At 31.7% G+C, this 14,793-nt stretch overlaps 1 protein-coding gene across 1 annotated transcript in view; it reads left to right on the top strand.

Annotated features, from left to right (window-relative positions):
* The window catches only part of CDH9 (cadherin 9), a gene marked incomplete at both ends in the record, with an annotated part of 78,634 nt that overhangs the window by 33,700 nt on the left and 30,141 nt on the right, over positions 1–14,793 (top strand). The window contains 3 exons of the mRNA XM_082837241.1: positions 8,408–8,702; positions 13,579–13,698; positions 14,292–14,459. Of these exons, the coding sequence (XP_082693367.1) occupies positions 8,408–8,702; positions 13,579–13,698; positions 14,292–14,459 (583 nt within the window). The remainder of the gene's footprint in view (positions 1–8,407; positions 8,703–13,578; positions 13,699–14,291; positions 14,460–14,793) is intronic.

The raw sequence follows: 14,793 nt of genomic DNA on the forward strand, positions 1-14,793 counted from the left end.
ATGTATTTGTGTTCTTGGTTATATTTAAATCATGGCTCTTGTAATCTACATGTAGTTAATTATTTTTTAGTGTATTCTCAAAATCTCTTTATTACTTGAGGTTTTAGTCCATTAATATGTACTGGACTATTTACTTGTATTACATTTGTTCTACTTATTCTTTTTTTTATTTCTTGCCTTTCTTTATGGAACAGTGTTTCAATTTCCCCATCTTTCTTTCTCCCCTAATTAGTATTGCATTTTACTTTTACTATCTTTTCAGCTTTATCTTCTTGTAATATTTACCAGTTGTGCTAAGGATTATGGAAGGATTATAAAGATAAATATCCATCCTTAATTTACTTAAGTCCAACTGGAATATGATGCCATATTGCAAAATGTTATAACTTTGCAAAAAGTACAATCCATTTACCTTTTACACACCTGGCGATAATTGCTATATAACTTACTTTTACTGTGTTGTATAAACCTCATAATATATTGATATTATCCTAGATTTAAACAGTCAATTGTCTTTAAGAAATATTTTTAACGTCTCATATTTAGCAACTGTTTTGCCCTTTCCATGGCTCCTCATTTCTTTCTTTATGTCAAGGATTCAATCTAGGAATATTTCTATGCAGCCTAAAGATACTCATTTAGTATTTTTTGAAATGAAAGTCCTATTACAGTGTATTCTCTCGCCATTCTTTTTCTCAAAATGTTATTATTTCTTCATTTTTGAAGGTTATTTTACTGAACAATTCTGGGTTTTATCACTTCTAATGTGAATTCAGCTGTCTTTATTGTTATATTTTTTCCCTGAATATATGTTTATTCCTTGGATGCTTTAAAGATCTCTTTGTTCACAATAGAATCAGATTTAAAACTGATCAAAAAATAACTAGAAAACATTAAAATTTTGGAAAATTTATAGTACACTTCTAGATAATCAAAGAGGAAATCACAAAAAATTAAGAAATATGAATATTTTCTCTAAATCATAGTTTTCATCGATTTGACAATGATGTGCCCAGATTTACATTTTTTCTAATTATTTTGATTGAAATTCACTGAAATTGGATATATGTCCAGCAGAATCACTAATCTCTGTATAGGCTCCACTTCCCTGCAGTAAAACTCTTCGCAGGCAGGATGCTAGGCTAGAGTGAATTTATAGTTCATCTCGTTGCTTGCCCTCTGCTGTTCAGTTCTCGAAAACATTGGCTTCATATATTTTGTCCAGATTTGTAGTTGCTTACTATGAGAGGGTAAGCCCAGTTAACCCAGGTTAGCCCAAACTGGAAATGTTTATGGTGTAAATATATTGCATATCAGTGGCCTTCTATTTAGGTTTTATTTATCATAAAACTCGATATTAATATAACAGTCATGAAGCCCATACCTAATATAAGTAAACTTAAAGATAATAAATTGTTTTATCTGAAACAAACACAAAAAATATACTGTTAAGACTGACACAGAATATATTTCCAAATATATTGGAAATGCATTTTAACATTACTAAAACATCAGAAATATATTGTAATTGTTATTAATGGTTATTTTTAGCAACTGTCAGCAACAGCTCTATGGCTTTCTTCATTAAAAATTGAGCAAGATGTTAGAAGATTCCAAATATAATTTTAAGGATGTGTATTGATTGTTCATAATAAGAGTTGGGCAATATGGCATACTTTTGCAATTAAAAACACTTTAAACAAAAATTAAAATAAGCAAGCAAAAGACCCTTATTTCTAATTTTTAAAGGAAGATTGATTAGAGATGAATTTACTTTGATTTTGCAAACTTTACTCTGAGTTCTTCAGAGAAACAGAACACATATAACATGTTGAATAGGTTATATATATGTTAACATATTTATGTACACACACACGTATATATACATGCACTGCTTAAAGTTCTGTCCACTGAGAGGATTTCTCTTCTGCACTGTCCTTCAAGGATGTCCCAGAAAGGGACTGTAGTATTGTAGTCCAGTTTTGAGTGATGCCTGAAAATCATGCAGAACTCTTTTTAAACCAGACCCAAGACTTTTCTTCTTCCATCACCTGAAGAAGAAACCCCTCATGAGGCTACAGGTGCAGACTGGGGAGAGAGGGCAGTGTAGCAGGAGTGGGGACCATGGGCATTTGGGCCACTACTTCTTGTAACTTGCATTTTCAGGGCATGTCCAGGCCTGATCACATATGTACCAGTTCCATTTGATGATGGAATGCTGTTGTGCACACTCAACTTTATGGCTTGATAGGTCAGATAACATGCAGTTCATGATGAGCATCTCAGATTGCATGGTAACTTGGTACCCACAGTTAAGCAATCAGTTTGTAGGCCAAGAGGTTTTTCTCAAAAGGAGATTAGTTATCCACAGAGGATATCAGGGCTTTGCTCCAAAATTAGGAGAGTCTGCACTGCAATTCACCTATAGGGGCCTGTCACAGGCTCCAACCAGCATCTCTATCTGCCACTGACACTTTAAGCACCTCTGGATCTGTTGGATTATACGGTCAAAGTGATAGAGTAGCTCGCATACCAGTCCAGACTTGTTGCAGAGAATTCTCAAGTTCTGAGTCCAACTTAAAGCCAGAAGCTTTTCAGGTGACTTGGTAAATGGATAGGGATGAAACACCCAAATGAGGAATATGCTGCCTCCAAAGTCCAAAGAGGCCCACTAGCCATTGTGCCTCTTTTTTGGTTGTAGGATGGGCCAGAAGTGACAATTTATTATTTACCACAGGATGGGTTTAGGGACCCTCTGAGCCCAGTATGAGATGAACCTCAGGTAAAACTCCATCCGTCACCTGACTTTCATATGCCTCTACTTGCGTAGGTAGATCACACTGATATTTTAGATCTCCTGGAATCAATATTAGTTCAGAGTCAGTGTCCAGTAATACCAAAATGTCCAATTATTTTATTTTCCTCACTGCACAGTTATCCTGGTAAAAGGCATAGGTTTTTTAGGGAAGGCTGGGAAAAAGACTAAGAGTACAAATTTTTGGTGGGTACTGGGGTCCTTCTTCAAGAAGACTTGGCATCCTCTTTATTCAAGAGATTCTGAGTCTGTAAACTGGCTCAGGACTGGGAACTGATTGACTCTTTTTATGATTTATGTTGGTGTTTTGCTCTCTTGACCTTGAACTTTTCTGCTTTTACGGGTTAAGTACGGATTTAGTAGCCTTCCTATCTACTTCTAGGAACACTGTAATCAATTAGCCAATGCCATACGTCTGTGCGAGTCAGACTATTCTGACTGCTGCTTTGACTCTGCTGTCCATTATGATAATCCTGCCACCTATCTTTTGGCAGGTGAGTGCTGAACTTAGCCTCCGTCACTCTGGGATCCAATTACTCCCATTGCATATAGGTTTCCCAATTCATTGATAGCAGTTCCCACTATAAGATCTGGCCTACAGAAAAGAGTGATCACAAAGCTCTTCAAGGATGCCTGGGCTCTCTCACTATTTGTTTCTCACCATAGTGGTGAAAGATGTCTTCTGGACCCTCTCAGTGTGGGTGACTAGATCTTAAACGACAAAGCTACTCTAACATTCCAATCTCCCTAAAGACTATTGGTTTTCTTTCTCTGGAAAACCCAGACTAACACAGATTTTATTTTTATAAATTGTAATATATATATATATTTATATTTATATATACATTATGTATATATATTATAAATACACACAAAATTAATTCTGTTTCTCTGGAAAAAATATATAAATACATATCCATTACATTATTATATACCAATACACATTTATATTATATTATTATATAAACATATATATGTAAAGAATTGGCTCCCATGATTATGGAGCCTGGAAAGTCCTAAGATCTGCAGTTGGCAAGCTGGACACCCAGAATGCTGATGGAATATTTCAAGTCCAAGTCCAAATGCTTGAGAACCGGAGACTCAGTGGTGTAACTTCCAGTCTGAATCACAGACAGCAGGCAGAAAGAGTGAATTCTCCCACTTTCAGTCTTTTTGTATTCTGGCCTTTAAAGGATTAGATGAGGCCCACCCACTTTAGGAAAGGACAATCTACTTTACAGAGTCTACAGATTGAGTTGTGCATCTCTTCCAGAAGTATCCCCATAGACACATTCAGAATAACATTTAACCAAATATTTGGACATTCTGTGGCCCAGTTAAATTGACATATAAAATTAACCATCACAGTTTAAATTCTTAGCCTATTTTGCATGTACATATTTACTTTTTCAAAATTTCTAAAAACAAAAAAATTGTAGCAGAGCAAAACTAAAAATGTAATGTTGGAAAATAATAGTTAGCATTTAAAATATTTATCCATGATTTATTTTGCTTTCAGTGTATTTATTCAAGTTCAGAAGAGGCAACTAAGTTATGACCAGGAAACGAAGACTATTTGGTTTATTGATGTCTGAAGAAAATAATTACTTTTTGGTACTCTTATTTCTTAAGGGATTTTATGTGGGCTTTGTCCTATAATAGATAAACAATATTTTCAAGATTTCTATTTTCTTATGATACTACAAAATGTTGAATTCTGGGTTTATTTTTTAAGAATTTTGTTTATATTTAAGTTATTGTATGATAGGTTTTACTATCAATTCTAAATGTATAATTCAAAATTAATAATGTACATAATAGAGAAATTCAGTATTTTAAGCTAGTAGTTTTCATTTTTGTTATATTGCACCAGGAAATAACTATTGGGAGCTTTTGTTCTTAAAATGAAATTGTGAATTAAAGACAATGCTTTAAAATGTGTTTGACTTTGTGTAAAATAGTACTTTTAAAATGGCATTTTAAATTAACAGAATAAGGAATATATATGAAATATTGGGACAGGGTTTAAAACAGGTAGAAATAGAATAATAAATCTAAATTACAATGATTTCAATATATGAATGACTAAAATAATATTACTGTTTGTTGCAAAGATTTAGTAACTAAAATTTAATATATTCAGACAACATACTTATTCTGAAAGTCTTGTAATTCCATAAATATTTTAATTTCCCTTTGGACATAATCCTCAGTCCAAGCACCATATTATAATACTGAATTTTCCTTGAAATTTTAAATATTGAATATAAAACCATTCAGAGGAAAGTATAATTACTAGGATTATTATTATGTTTGACTAAATACTTTTGTAGACGTCAACATATTTTGAATGAGTAGAAAATCTCTGAGAAGTAAATTGTTTCCACAGGTGTTTGAATCCAACATGTAGAATCATATATAATTTAGTGTGATAGACACAGATTCAGTTTCCTGCACATTTTAATCATCACAATAGAATGTTAAATCTTTATTAAATGCAGAAAATAAAGATATAACAATATTTATTATAGTGTTATGTTAAATATATGGAAAGATAGTGGGGAGGGATATAGAAAATTTTAAACTAATTTTCATTTGTGTATACATATGCAAATTTCCACAGAAATTCTGTAACAGTATAAATGCGTTCCTGCCTTTTATTTTGGCTACTTATTAATAATTTCCATAATATAAGCATGGGATAGGGACTCCTGACAATACACAATCTTTGCCCCACCGCACTTAATATTCCACAATTTTCAGTAAATTGCAGCATTATCCCTGGATTATATTTGTTTCAGTCTGACAATATATTTGACAATATTGATAACTGACTAATCTCTCATGTTTCTTTTTCTGTGTATAAATGTGAGAACACTAGACTACACGTTGTGGGAGACATCGTGTAGTTTATTTCCTATATCTCTCCAGACTAGTTTTATTTAGTTTTCCTTTATTTTATGGAGAAATTAATACAAATTTATTCATAAAAATGTATAAAACATGTACAACTTAAAAACAAAGGGAAACATTTTAAAACTATACAACTGCTTGCAATATTATGTATATGTTAAGAGTATTTTTATGAAAAATAAAGGTATAAAAAGTTGAAATTATACTCTAGACATTGTATTTTAACATAATATCTCATTTAAATGATTTACATCCAACAGTATATATGTAGACCATAATTTTAATGACTATAATAGCATTGTACACATTCTAACATTAATAAGGTGAACATTTTAGTTGTCTCAACATTTTTTGCCAAATTAAATAAAGCTTCTAATACATATAAATTATCTATCTATACATCTATCTTTTTCATATTTTCCTAATTATTTCCTTCCATTAAAAGTATCTTCTTTTTCTCCTCTTAGAATAAAAGTACTAGCAATACAAAGATAAATGTACAAAAATATTTATTATAAAGTAGCTTGAAAAAACTATTTGAAAAATGCAATCATTAAAATAATTTTATTTACATACAGAGATTTCTAAGATGTAATTTTAATAAAAAAAAGGCAAGTTTTATGTTATTTATAATCTGATTTTTCTAATAATCACTGACAACTAAACCTGCTTTATACATGTAAAAACATATTGTTAAAAAAAGAAAATATTTGGTTTTTAAGAAATATGTGTTGAGGCCATAGAAATTTTTTATATATATATCAATCTTTCTCTTTTGGATTTTACAGTTTAGTGGGCACAACAAACAATTTTACCAAATGGGGTATCATGATAGGAAAGTGAAATGTGCTTTATAATTACAGAGCAGGAATATTTATTCTAGTCGAGAGGGTTAGGGAAAGCATCCTTAAGAAAAAAATTTTTTAATGAGATTTGATAAATATTTAGTTAGGGGAAAATACAGAGAAGAGAAAGGGTGTTAAAGGGTGAGAGAAACATCTGCAAACATCAGGTATGAAAGCTAGAACAGGCCTTCTGAGAAATGAAAAAAACAAAACAAGCAAAACAAAACAATTGGTATGTACAGAGTGTATAGCAAAGTGGATAAAGGTGACAGAAAACACATCTGGAGATGAGAACAAGATTATGGATAATGCATAAGTAAGGCTATAGAGTCCAAGGAAATAGAATAACAATAAAAGTAACGATTCTTTTAAAAAAGAATTTTAATAGAAGTGGCTTAGATTAAACACACACACACACACACACACACACACACACACAATTTGCCCAATATAACAGAAATTTGCATGAGACCAAGCCTGGTTTATAAGACTTTAGATTCATGGTTCTTATGCACTGTACCTGGTTGAAGATTTTTAAGCTAAGAAGTAATATGACTTGATTTGTGATATAGAAAAATCAGCTTCTTTAGTATGGAAAATTGTTTGGAGTAGAACAAGAGGGAGGTAGGCATCAATTAGAAGATTGTTGCAGTGGTACAGATAAGATATGATGAACAAAACCTGGGTGGTAGCCATAGAGATGGAGACAGATGGATGGGTGGGGGAGATATTTCAGAGAAGAAAAGGCTGCATATGGTTATTTTAACATTGGGTAAAGGAGGAGTAAAGTATGAATCTCAAGTCTGTAATTTTGGCTACCATAAAAAATAGATTCAAATAGTCAAATTGTTCAAAGATGGAATGGGACACTAAAGAAATAGATGGAGTAAGAATGTATTGGGAATTGTGAAGTATATGATGGAAGAAAACAGAGCAGGCATAGGCTAGTAAAGATTCAAGTTTCAGAACAGTGTTAGGTTTGCAAAAACATTAGGATTTTTTCCAACTCAAAATTTCTGTAAATACACAATCCGTTTGTCTGTTTTAAATACTCAGTGAAAAATCTTCTATACTAAGAAGTTTACTTTTAAGATGGGAATGAATAGAAGGAAGATAATTTATGAAAAAAATCCTAATATTTTCATCAAATTATTTATATGACCAATGGAAAAGCCCTGTGTGTTTTATATCACTTGAAATTTCAAATGTCTATAAAATACATCAACTTCCAAAAGTGAGAACATCCTGGTTGAAAGAGTACTCTCCCAAAGTCATGTAGAGAATAATCTATGAGATTAATATTCTGTCTCTGGTTGGTCTCTGATGACAGAGCCTGTGCATCTGCAAGTGATATTATACTGAAGGGAGGTAAAATCATTTAAAATTATGGTATATATCCTAAACTTATCATCATAATAAGGTCAGAAATTTCTCACATCACCTCTTTGAGTTTAGTGATTTTTGACGTAATCGAGTATATTAATATTTTACACTTAAGATTTATTAGACCAATGGATTTTTTTTGTTAATGTACTAGACATTTAAATCTTGGTAGCATTCTATTCAAAAATGTCTTGGAAATACTGTGTTTTGAGAAATATATATATATACTTTTTATTTTATTTCAAATGTAGTCTCATACAAATAAGTGTTTAAAAATTTTGAGAATGATCAAACTAAAATGTTTAATCTCTCCACAGTGAAAATTAAGATAACCATTGCAATCATTGTTTCAGTGATGTCATGTAGAGATAAATTAATATTTGCCAAAATTATTTTTTCTGTAATAACAATTCATATATTTATAGAACTCTTCTTTTCTACCTCTCTGAAGCTTCACACTGACCAAGATAAAGGAGATGGAAATTTAAAATACATATTAACAGGAGATGGGGCTGGCAGTCTGTTCGTAATAGATGAAAACACAGGAGATATTCATGCGGCAAAGAAATTAGACAGAGAAGAAAAGTCCCTGTACGTTCTTCGTGCCAAGGCTATAGACAGAAAGACTGGGCGGCAGGTGGAGCCTGAATCTGAATTTATAATTAAAATCCACGATATCAATGACAATGAACCAAAATTCACAAAAGACTTGTACACTGCCAGTGTTCCTGAAATGTCTGGAGTCGGTAGGTATATGTTAATCCATGTAAACTAAGTTTTTTATTTTATTTTATTTTTTGCTAAGGTAGTTATCATGGACATACAGTTAGATGTGATCTCTTTCAAGATAAGAACTATAACTGAAACTACTATTTAGTGTTAGCTATCTCACTTCTAATTATTTTCGGTTGTATGTTTCCTAATGTTTCCTGCTATTTTGTAACTGACATCTAAAATGATTACTGAGAACAACTGTTCCATTGCATTTCAACAAACGTCTTTACCTTTACTCAAATGCTATTCAAATGGCAGTCAAGTTTAATGTATTTTGGCCTGAAATGAAAGGAATATCAAATAGTGTCAGCAGTATTAGACAGTTTTGTTTGCATTATTTTGCATAAAAACAATTAATGCTTGTATTTGATAAATTTCTTTTGATCATCTCATTTGATCATTGAAACAACTTGATGTGGTAGGCATGGGAAATAGAACTTTAAATCCCCATTCTGTTAATTAGGAACCCTGGATTCAGAAAGATTAAGGAACTGAATTAAGATCAAATAACCTGGTAGCATAACAACAATATCCCAAGTCTTTTTAATATTATTTTAGATATGTTCCATCCAGCAATGGTTTATCCTGAAAACTGAAAATAATCATTTCATTTTTTAAGCCTGCCCATAATTTTAAATGCCATTTGTTATTATGCAATGTTTTTATCTGTATATGTAACTACATTTAGCTATAATTATATGAAAGGTTTAGATTTGTTAATGAGATAAGAGCTGACTCTTAAATCATATTTCTAAAAAAATAAGTGATATAAACTTACTATAATATCCCAAACATGTAACTGATTTTGAAAAATTGACATTTAGTTGAATATTATTTCAAAATCAGTTTTAAGTATATAACTTTGACATTATTGTAATTAATACATGGGTAAGTCAAATAATTTCTTAAAGAAAAACAAACATATCCACCTTTACTGAGTGATTGATATTAAATATGTATACACATAAAATATATGTCTAAATAAAAAGTATATGTATTTATATCCTGAAAATGTATTGTTCTTTTGTAACTCTCCTACCTGATTTAAAGGAAAATAAACGTATTATAGTTTTATAGATGTGATTTTCTCTGCTTTTACCTATACACATAACCATTTACAGAGAAATGTAAAGGGTGATACTTAGGAACTTTGTCAGGCTATGTGTAACCCATATATTAACAGCTAAAGCCTGTGCATAATCACATAATAAAGAATGCCTCCTCTCTAAATGAAGTAATGTACAATTATTGAATTCTAACCTTATTTTCATTATATTAGTGATTTTAATTTAAATCAAACACTTGAAAACTACTATTATTAACTTTGAGGGTAAATGAAGTCTAATGGAATAAAATATAAAAATTCTTTATTCCCATTTTCTCCTTCTTTCCAACATTGTAGTCCAATGTTCTCCTTTATACTGTCCCCCCCACGTGATTATTTTTGTCTTAATATATTTGTCTTTTCTTTTTCTGTCTCACCAAATCCTCTCCTTGCTTTTTCCCTCTGCCTCTGCTTCTTTCTATCAAATACGCCACATTTCATTTTGGTTCAGACATATTCCTCCCCATCCCTTTTATTGGTAGTTAAAATCAAATGACTCCAATGAACTCTTTAAATCTGAAACACATTAGCATATTCTGATCAGAACACTTAATCTGGATGATACATGAGGATATATAGTGAAAGAAAATGAGATACACTTTGAATTAGGTATTTGTAGCAGATTCCTACATTTTATGTTTTCCATTTTTTGTGGTCATTATACTTTGATTAAAGATTATCTATTATTTTTCTGTATTTGCATGCATTCATCTCCCTCAAGGCAAATTCCTATTGTGCAATTTTGAAGGTTTCTCATTGACTGGGTAGGTCCCTCAAAAACTGATCCAGTTCCCCTCCCACACTGTCTGCCCAACAAGGAATCTATCTGTAATTTTTCACAGATCACACAAGTAACTCACCATTGAATGCTTCATGTCCTAAACTAGGCCCTTTCTTCAAGGTACACTGCCTGTAGATTCAAATATGTGTCTAATCATATGTCTAGACAGGCCATTTAATACAGTATTTAGAATGAAGCTTCTTTATACTGGCTAGATCGAATCCCATCCTATCACCTACTAGCTGTGTAATCATGAGCAACCTCTATATGCTCCAAGGCCTGCATCCCATGTTTATCATGAGGATAAAATAATAATACAAATCAACTGCTGAGAACTCTGCCTAGTCTACGTTAAGCAATTTGTAAATGTTAGATCTTGTTATGACTTTGAACTAGAAACTCTACTGGGCTTTAGAGATAAAATGTTGAACAAAAGCAGACATAGCCCTTTCCTTTGGAGAGTTTACATCACACAAAACCTACATAATAACAAATGACATAAATTTGTCATTCAGGCTTCACTATATTTTACTTAATATTTGTTTAATAAAAAAGTAAATACTGGGCTTCCCTGGTGGCGCAGTGGTTGAGAGTCAGCCTGCCGATGCAGGGGACATGGGTTCGTGCCCCAGTCCGGGAAGATCCCGCATGCCACGGAGCGGCTAGGCCCGTGAGCCATGGCCGCTGAGCCTGCGCATCCAGAGCCTGTGCTCCGCCACGGGACAGGCCACAACAGTGAGAGGCCCGTGTACCGCAAAAAAAAAAAAAAAAAAAAGTAAATACTTCTTTTAAATTATTTGAGAATAAATGAAGCATATATAGCTCAGAAAATTTAGAGGGATATAAAAATCAAAGTGGTGTATTTCCTTTTATTCTGTCTTTATAAGCAAATATTTATAAAATTAGTACAAAACACATAAACCATTTTCTATCTAATTTTATTACTAAATAGTATGAACTGTAAAATGTCCTTATATTTAAGGAAAAATCTAGCGATTCTCTAGAGTTCAACACACTACATATTTTTCTTTTTCTCATTTTGCTATTATAAATAACGTATCAGTGATATGCTACCAGCGTTTATTAGTGTTTAACAACATTCTAATTATTACCATAATTCTGAGAGGGGGAACAGTATTTTATATGGGTATTTGTAGCATTTTAGCTGCATTATAGGATTGATTTCCATTCTTTATTATTTTTAGGCCAAGTATTTTCAGGTAGGTTCGAAGATCATATACCCATGATAAAGAGCAAATGATCAAAACAAATTTAACAACAAACATATTATTAAAAGTGTCAAAAAAGGATAAAGGTGTGTTTTTACCTGTGCCCATTATGAAATGATAGCCACAGCCAAAGAAAAATGAGTCTGGTAGCAAAAGAAATGTCATGAAATCAATGAATTAACTACTTGCATTTAGCATCTTGGTTATGCTTAATAATTCATATTTCAAATAACCTTCAAGTATGAAAGCAATTATTAATCTATGTTCACATAAGGTTATATAAAAATAAATATAAATCTGAAAACCACTCTAGTTGAACATTTGAACATTATTGTGGGATGGAAATCTCTTTATGATTTCTGCTTTGGTCTAACTGGGACACGAGTGGATGTTTTTTAAATGATAAAACAGTACACCTGGGACTGACTGAGTAAATTGTACTGTGTCCTCTCACAGGACATATCAATTCCATTGCAGCTGAGGAAACAGAGGCTTCAAGAGGAAGAGCTCAAGTTCTCATCTTACACTAATTAATTTTGAGAAAACATAAAAATACTTCCTAAATTCATATATTCAAATATACTGATGGAAAATAAAGCTGTTAGTTTAATCTTAATGTTCAATATATTAATTTCTAGAATCTGCATAAGCAAATATATGCAAAATTTGAGAAACATTCACTACAACTCAATTAGACAAGCTATGCGTGTGTAATGTATGCTGGATATTAAAGTAGGTTACAGAGCCAACGTGGAACTCACTTTTTCTAAAGAATTTTAAAATCTATGTAAGTATCAGAGTCAACATTTTGAAAAATTGTGTGTAATATACTAGAAAATGTCCTACAAACTCATTTTGCTCAAGGAATACATGGTAGGCTTTAGTTAATGGTAGTTTTAGAATCATGCCTTGAATCTTTATAGAGTTCTAGAAAATATAAGAAAGGTCCATCAATATATTACATTACCTTTAGCTCCTAAAACTAGCTCCTTTAAAGCTTTTATCTTTTAAAACATAATTATATGTGACAAGGTTAAGAGAAAATAATTTAATTTTTATAAAATAAAATTAAACTGAGAGTATTGGTAAATTATAGTATTGCATGTGAGACAATTATACACTTTCTTAACTCTGGAGGGGTATATCTGCTGATCTACATATGTGTAGCAAATAATACACAGCATATCAATAGGTATAATTATATATGACTATGTTAACTACATTACAGTGAGAGGCACAGATACAATAATCATATATATCTTGCATACCAAAAATGTTGGCAATTTTACCTTTTGTGTCTTGATAAAAACAGGACCTCTTTATTTTCAATTTACATTATTTAGTTAATTTATCAGAATAAAAAGCAGTAGGAGTGCTTTCAATGTTGGATTTATCTTTGAATTCACATTTCCAGTTAGCAATAAATGTATTAATTGAAAATTGTATGTGCACTGTATTCAGTGAAAAATTGTTTTCTGTCACAGTATTTTCAACCAATTAGTGCATATTCATCTTTATGATAAATTTTGCTTTTGACTTTTTTAGATAGCTCAATAATAGTAACAATATTATTAAGGAATATTTACATTTAAAAAAATGAAAGATAAGTGAGTTTTAGCAGCATAATTTAAACAAATTTCTTGAAACATGTACCATGGTTTAACACACCACATTCCCAGTAATATGGTTTCATAAGTACTTAAGTGTCTGTGTTTGGGTGGGGATTCATATAGGTACATCTGTTATACAAGTGACTGCAACAGATGCAGATGACGCCAACTATGGAAATAGTGCCAAAGTGGTCTACAGCATATTGCAAGGACAGCCATATTTTTCAGTGGACCCAGAATCAGGTAAAAACATCTAATACTTGGTCTCTTTCTCATTATGCAATACATCTGGATGCACATTTATAGATTTTCTATATTTAAAAAGCTATTAAGTATCATGTTTTTATTTATTCCTTATATTGATAGTTATTCCATGGATACAGAAGCAGAATTCCTATTATTTAAAAAGATTTGAATCCTTAGCCCTTTAGACTAGTATTTATTGAGTTTAAATTTATTACATTAAATACAAAATTTCACAGAGATTCAACACATTACATGTCTTAGGAAATACTCAAAACCAAAAACAATGTGACAATCATCAAAATTAAGCTTATTCATCTAAAGACTTCTGACTAAAGTTAGTTTTTCTAGTCAAAAGGATAATTAAATTGATCTAGCAAAAATTTTTTCCTGAACAACAGCCCATGGAAGAATTATTTTCTGTTCCGTGAATTATGTTAAATTGGTTACGTATGGATTGAAAAACTTATCTAGGTACACTGACATCTTACCATCTGTGTGTTCTAATTAATGTCTGTAAAATGGATCTTGCATGGCTTAATTTTAAAACACAATGATTGAACTGCAAAATATTTGTCTATTTTTTCCAAAAGGCATAATAAAAACTGCATTACCAGACATGAGCAGAGAAAATAGAGAGCAGTACCAAGTGGTTATACAAGCCAAAGACATGGGTGGCCAGATGGGAGGCCTTTCTGGAACCACCACAGTGAACATCACTCTGACAGACGTCAACAACAATCCTCCTCGATTTCCCCAGAGTAAGAGAGGTTTCAGTGATACCATGTGGAAAGTTTCTCAAACACACTATGAACAGTTTAATACTTTTACTAGTAGTTTCACTACTAGTTTATGGATAAAGATGAATCCACAACCCCTCCTCCCACAGAATATCACAATTTCCCACAAATTTATTAACAGTGACTAGGATCATTTCATCATTGAGTAGGTAATGGAGAAAACAAGGAAATGAGGTTCTTTTTGGCAACTTTAATTATCTTCTTCTACCTTTGAAGAGTTATAAAATTTTCCGGACTACCTTTCCCAACATTTCCTATGATCATCTAGTTCTTTTTCTCATCTATTTCCTGGCTA

Source organism: Leucopleurus acutus (genome assembly GCF_964270905.1).
Source record: "Leucopleurus acutus genome assembly, chromosome: 3".
Taxonomy (NCBI): domain Eukaryota; kingdom Metazoa; phylum Chordata; class Mammalia; order Artiodactyla; family Delphinidae; genus Leucopleurus; species Leucopleurus acutus.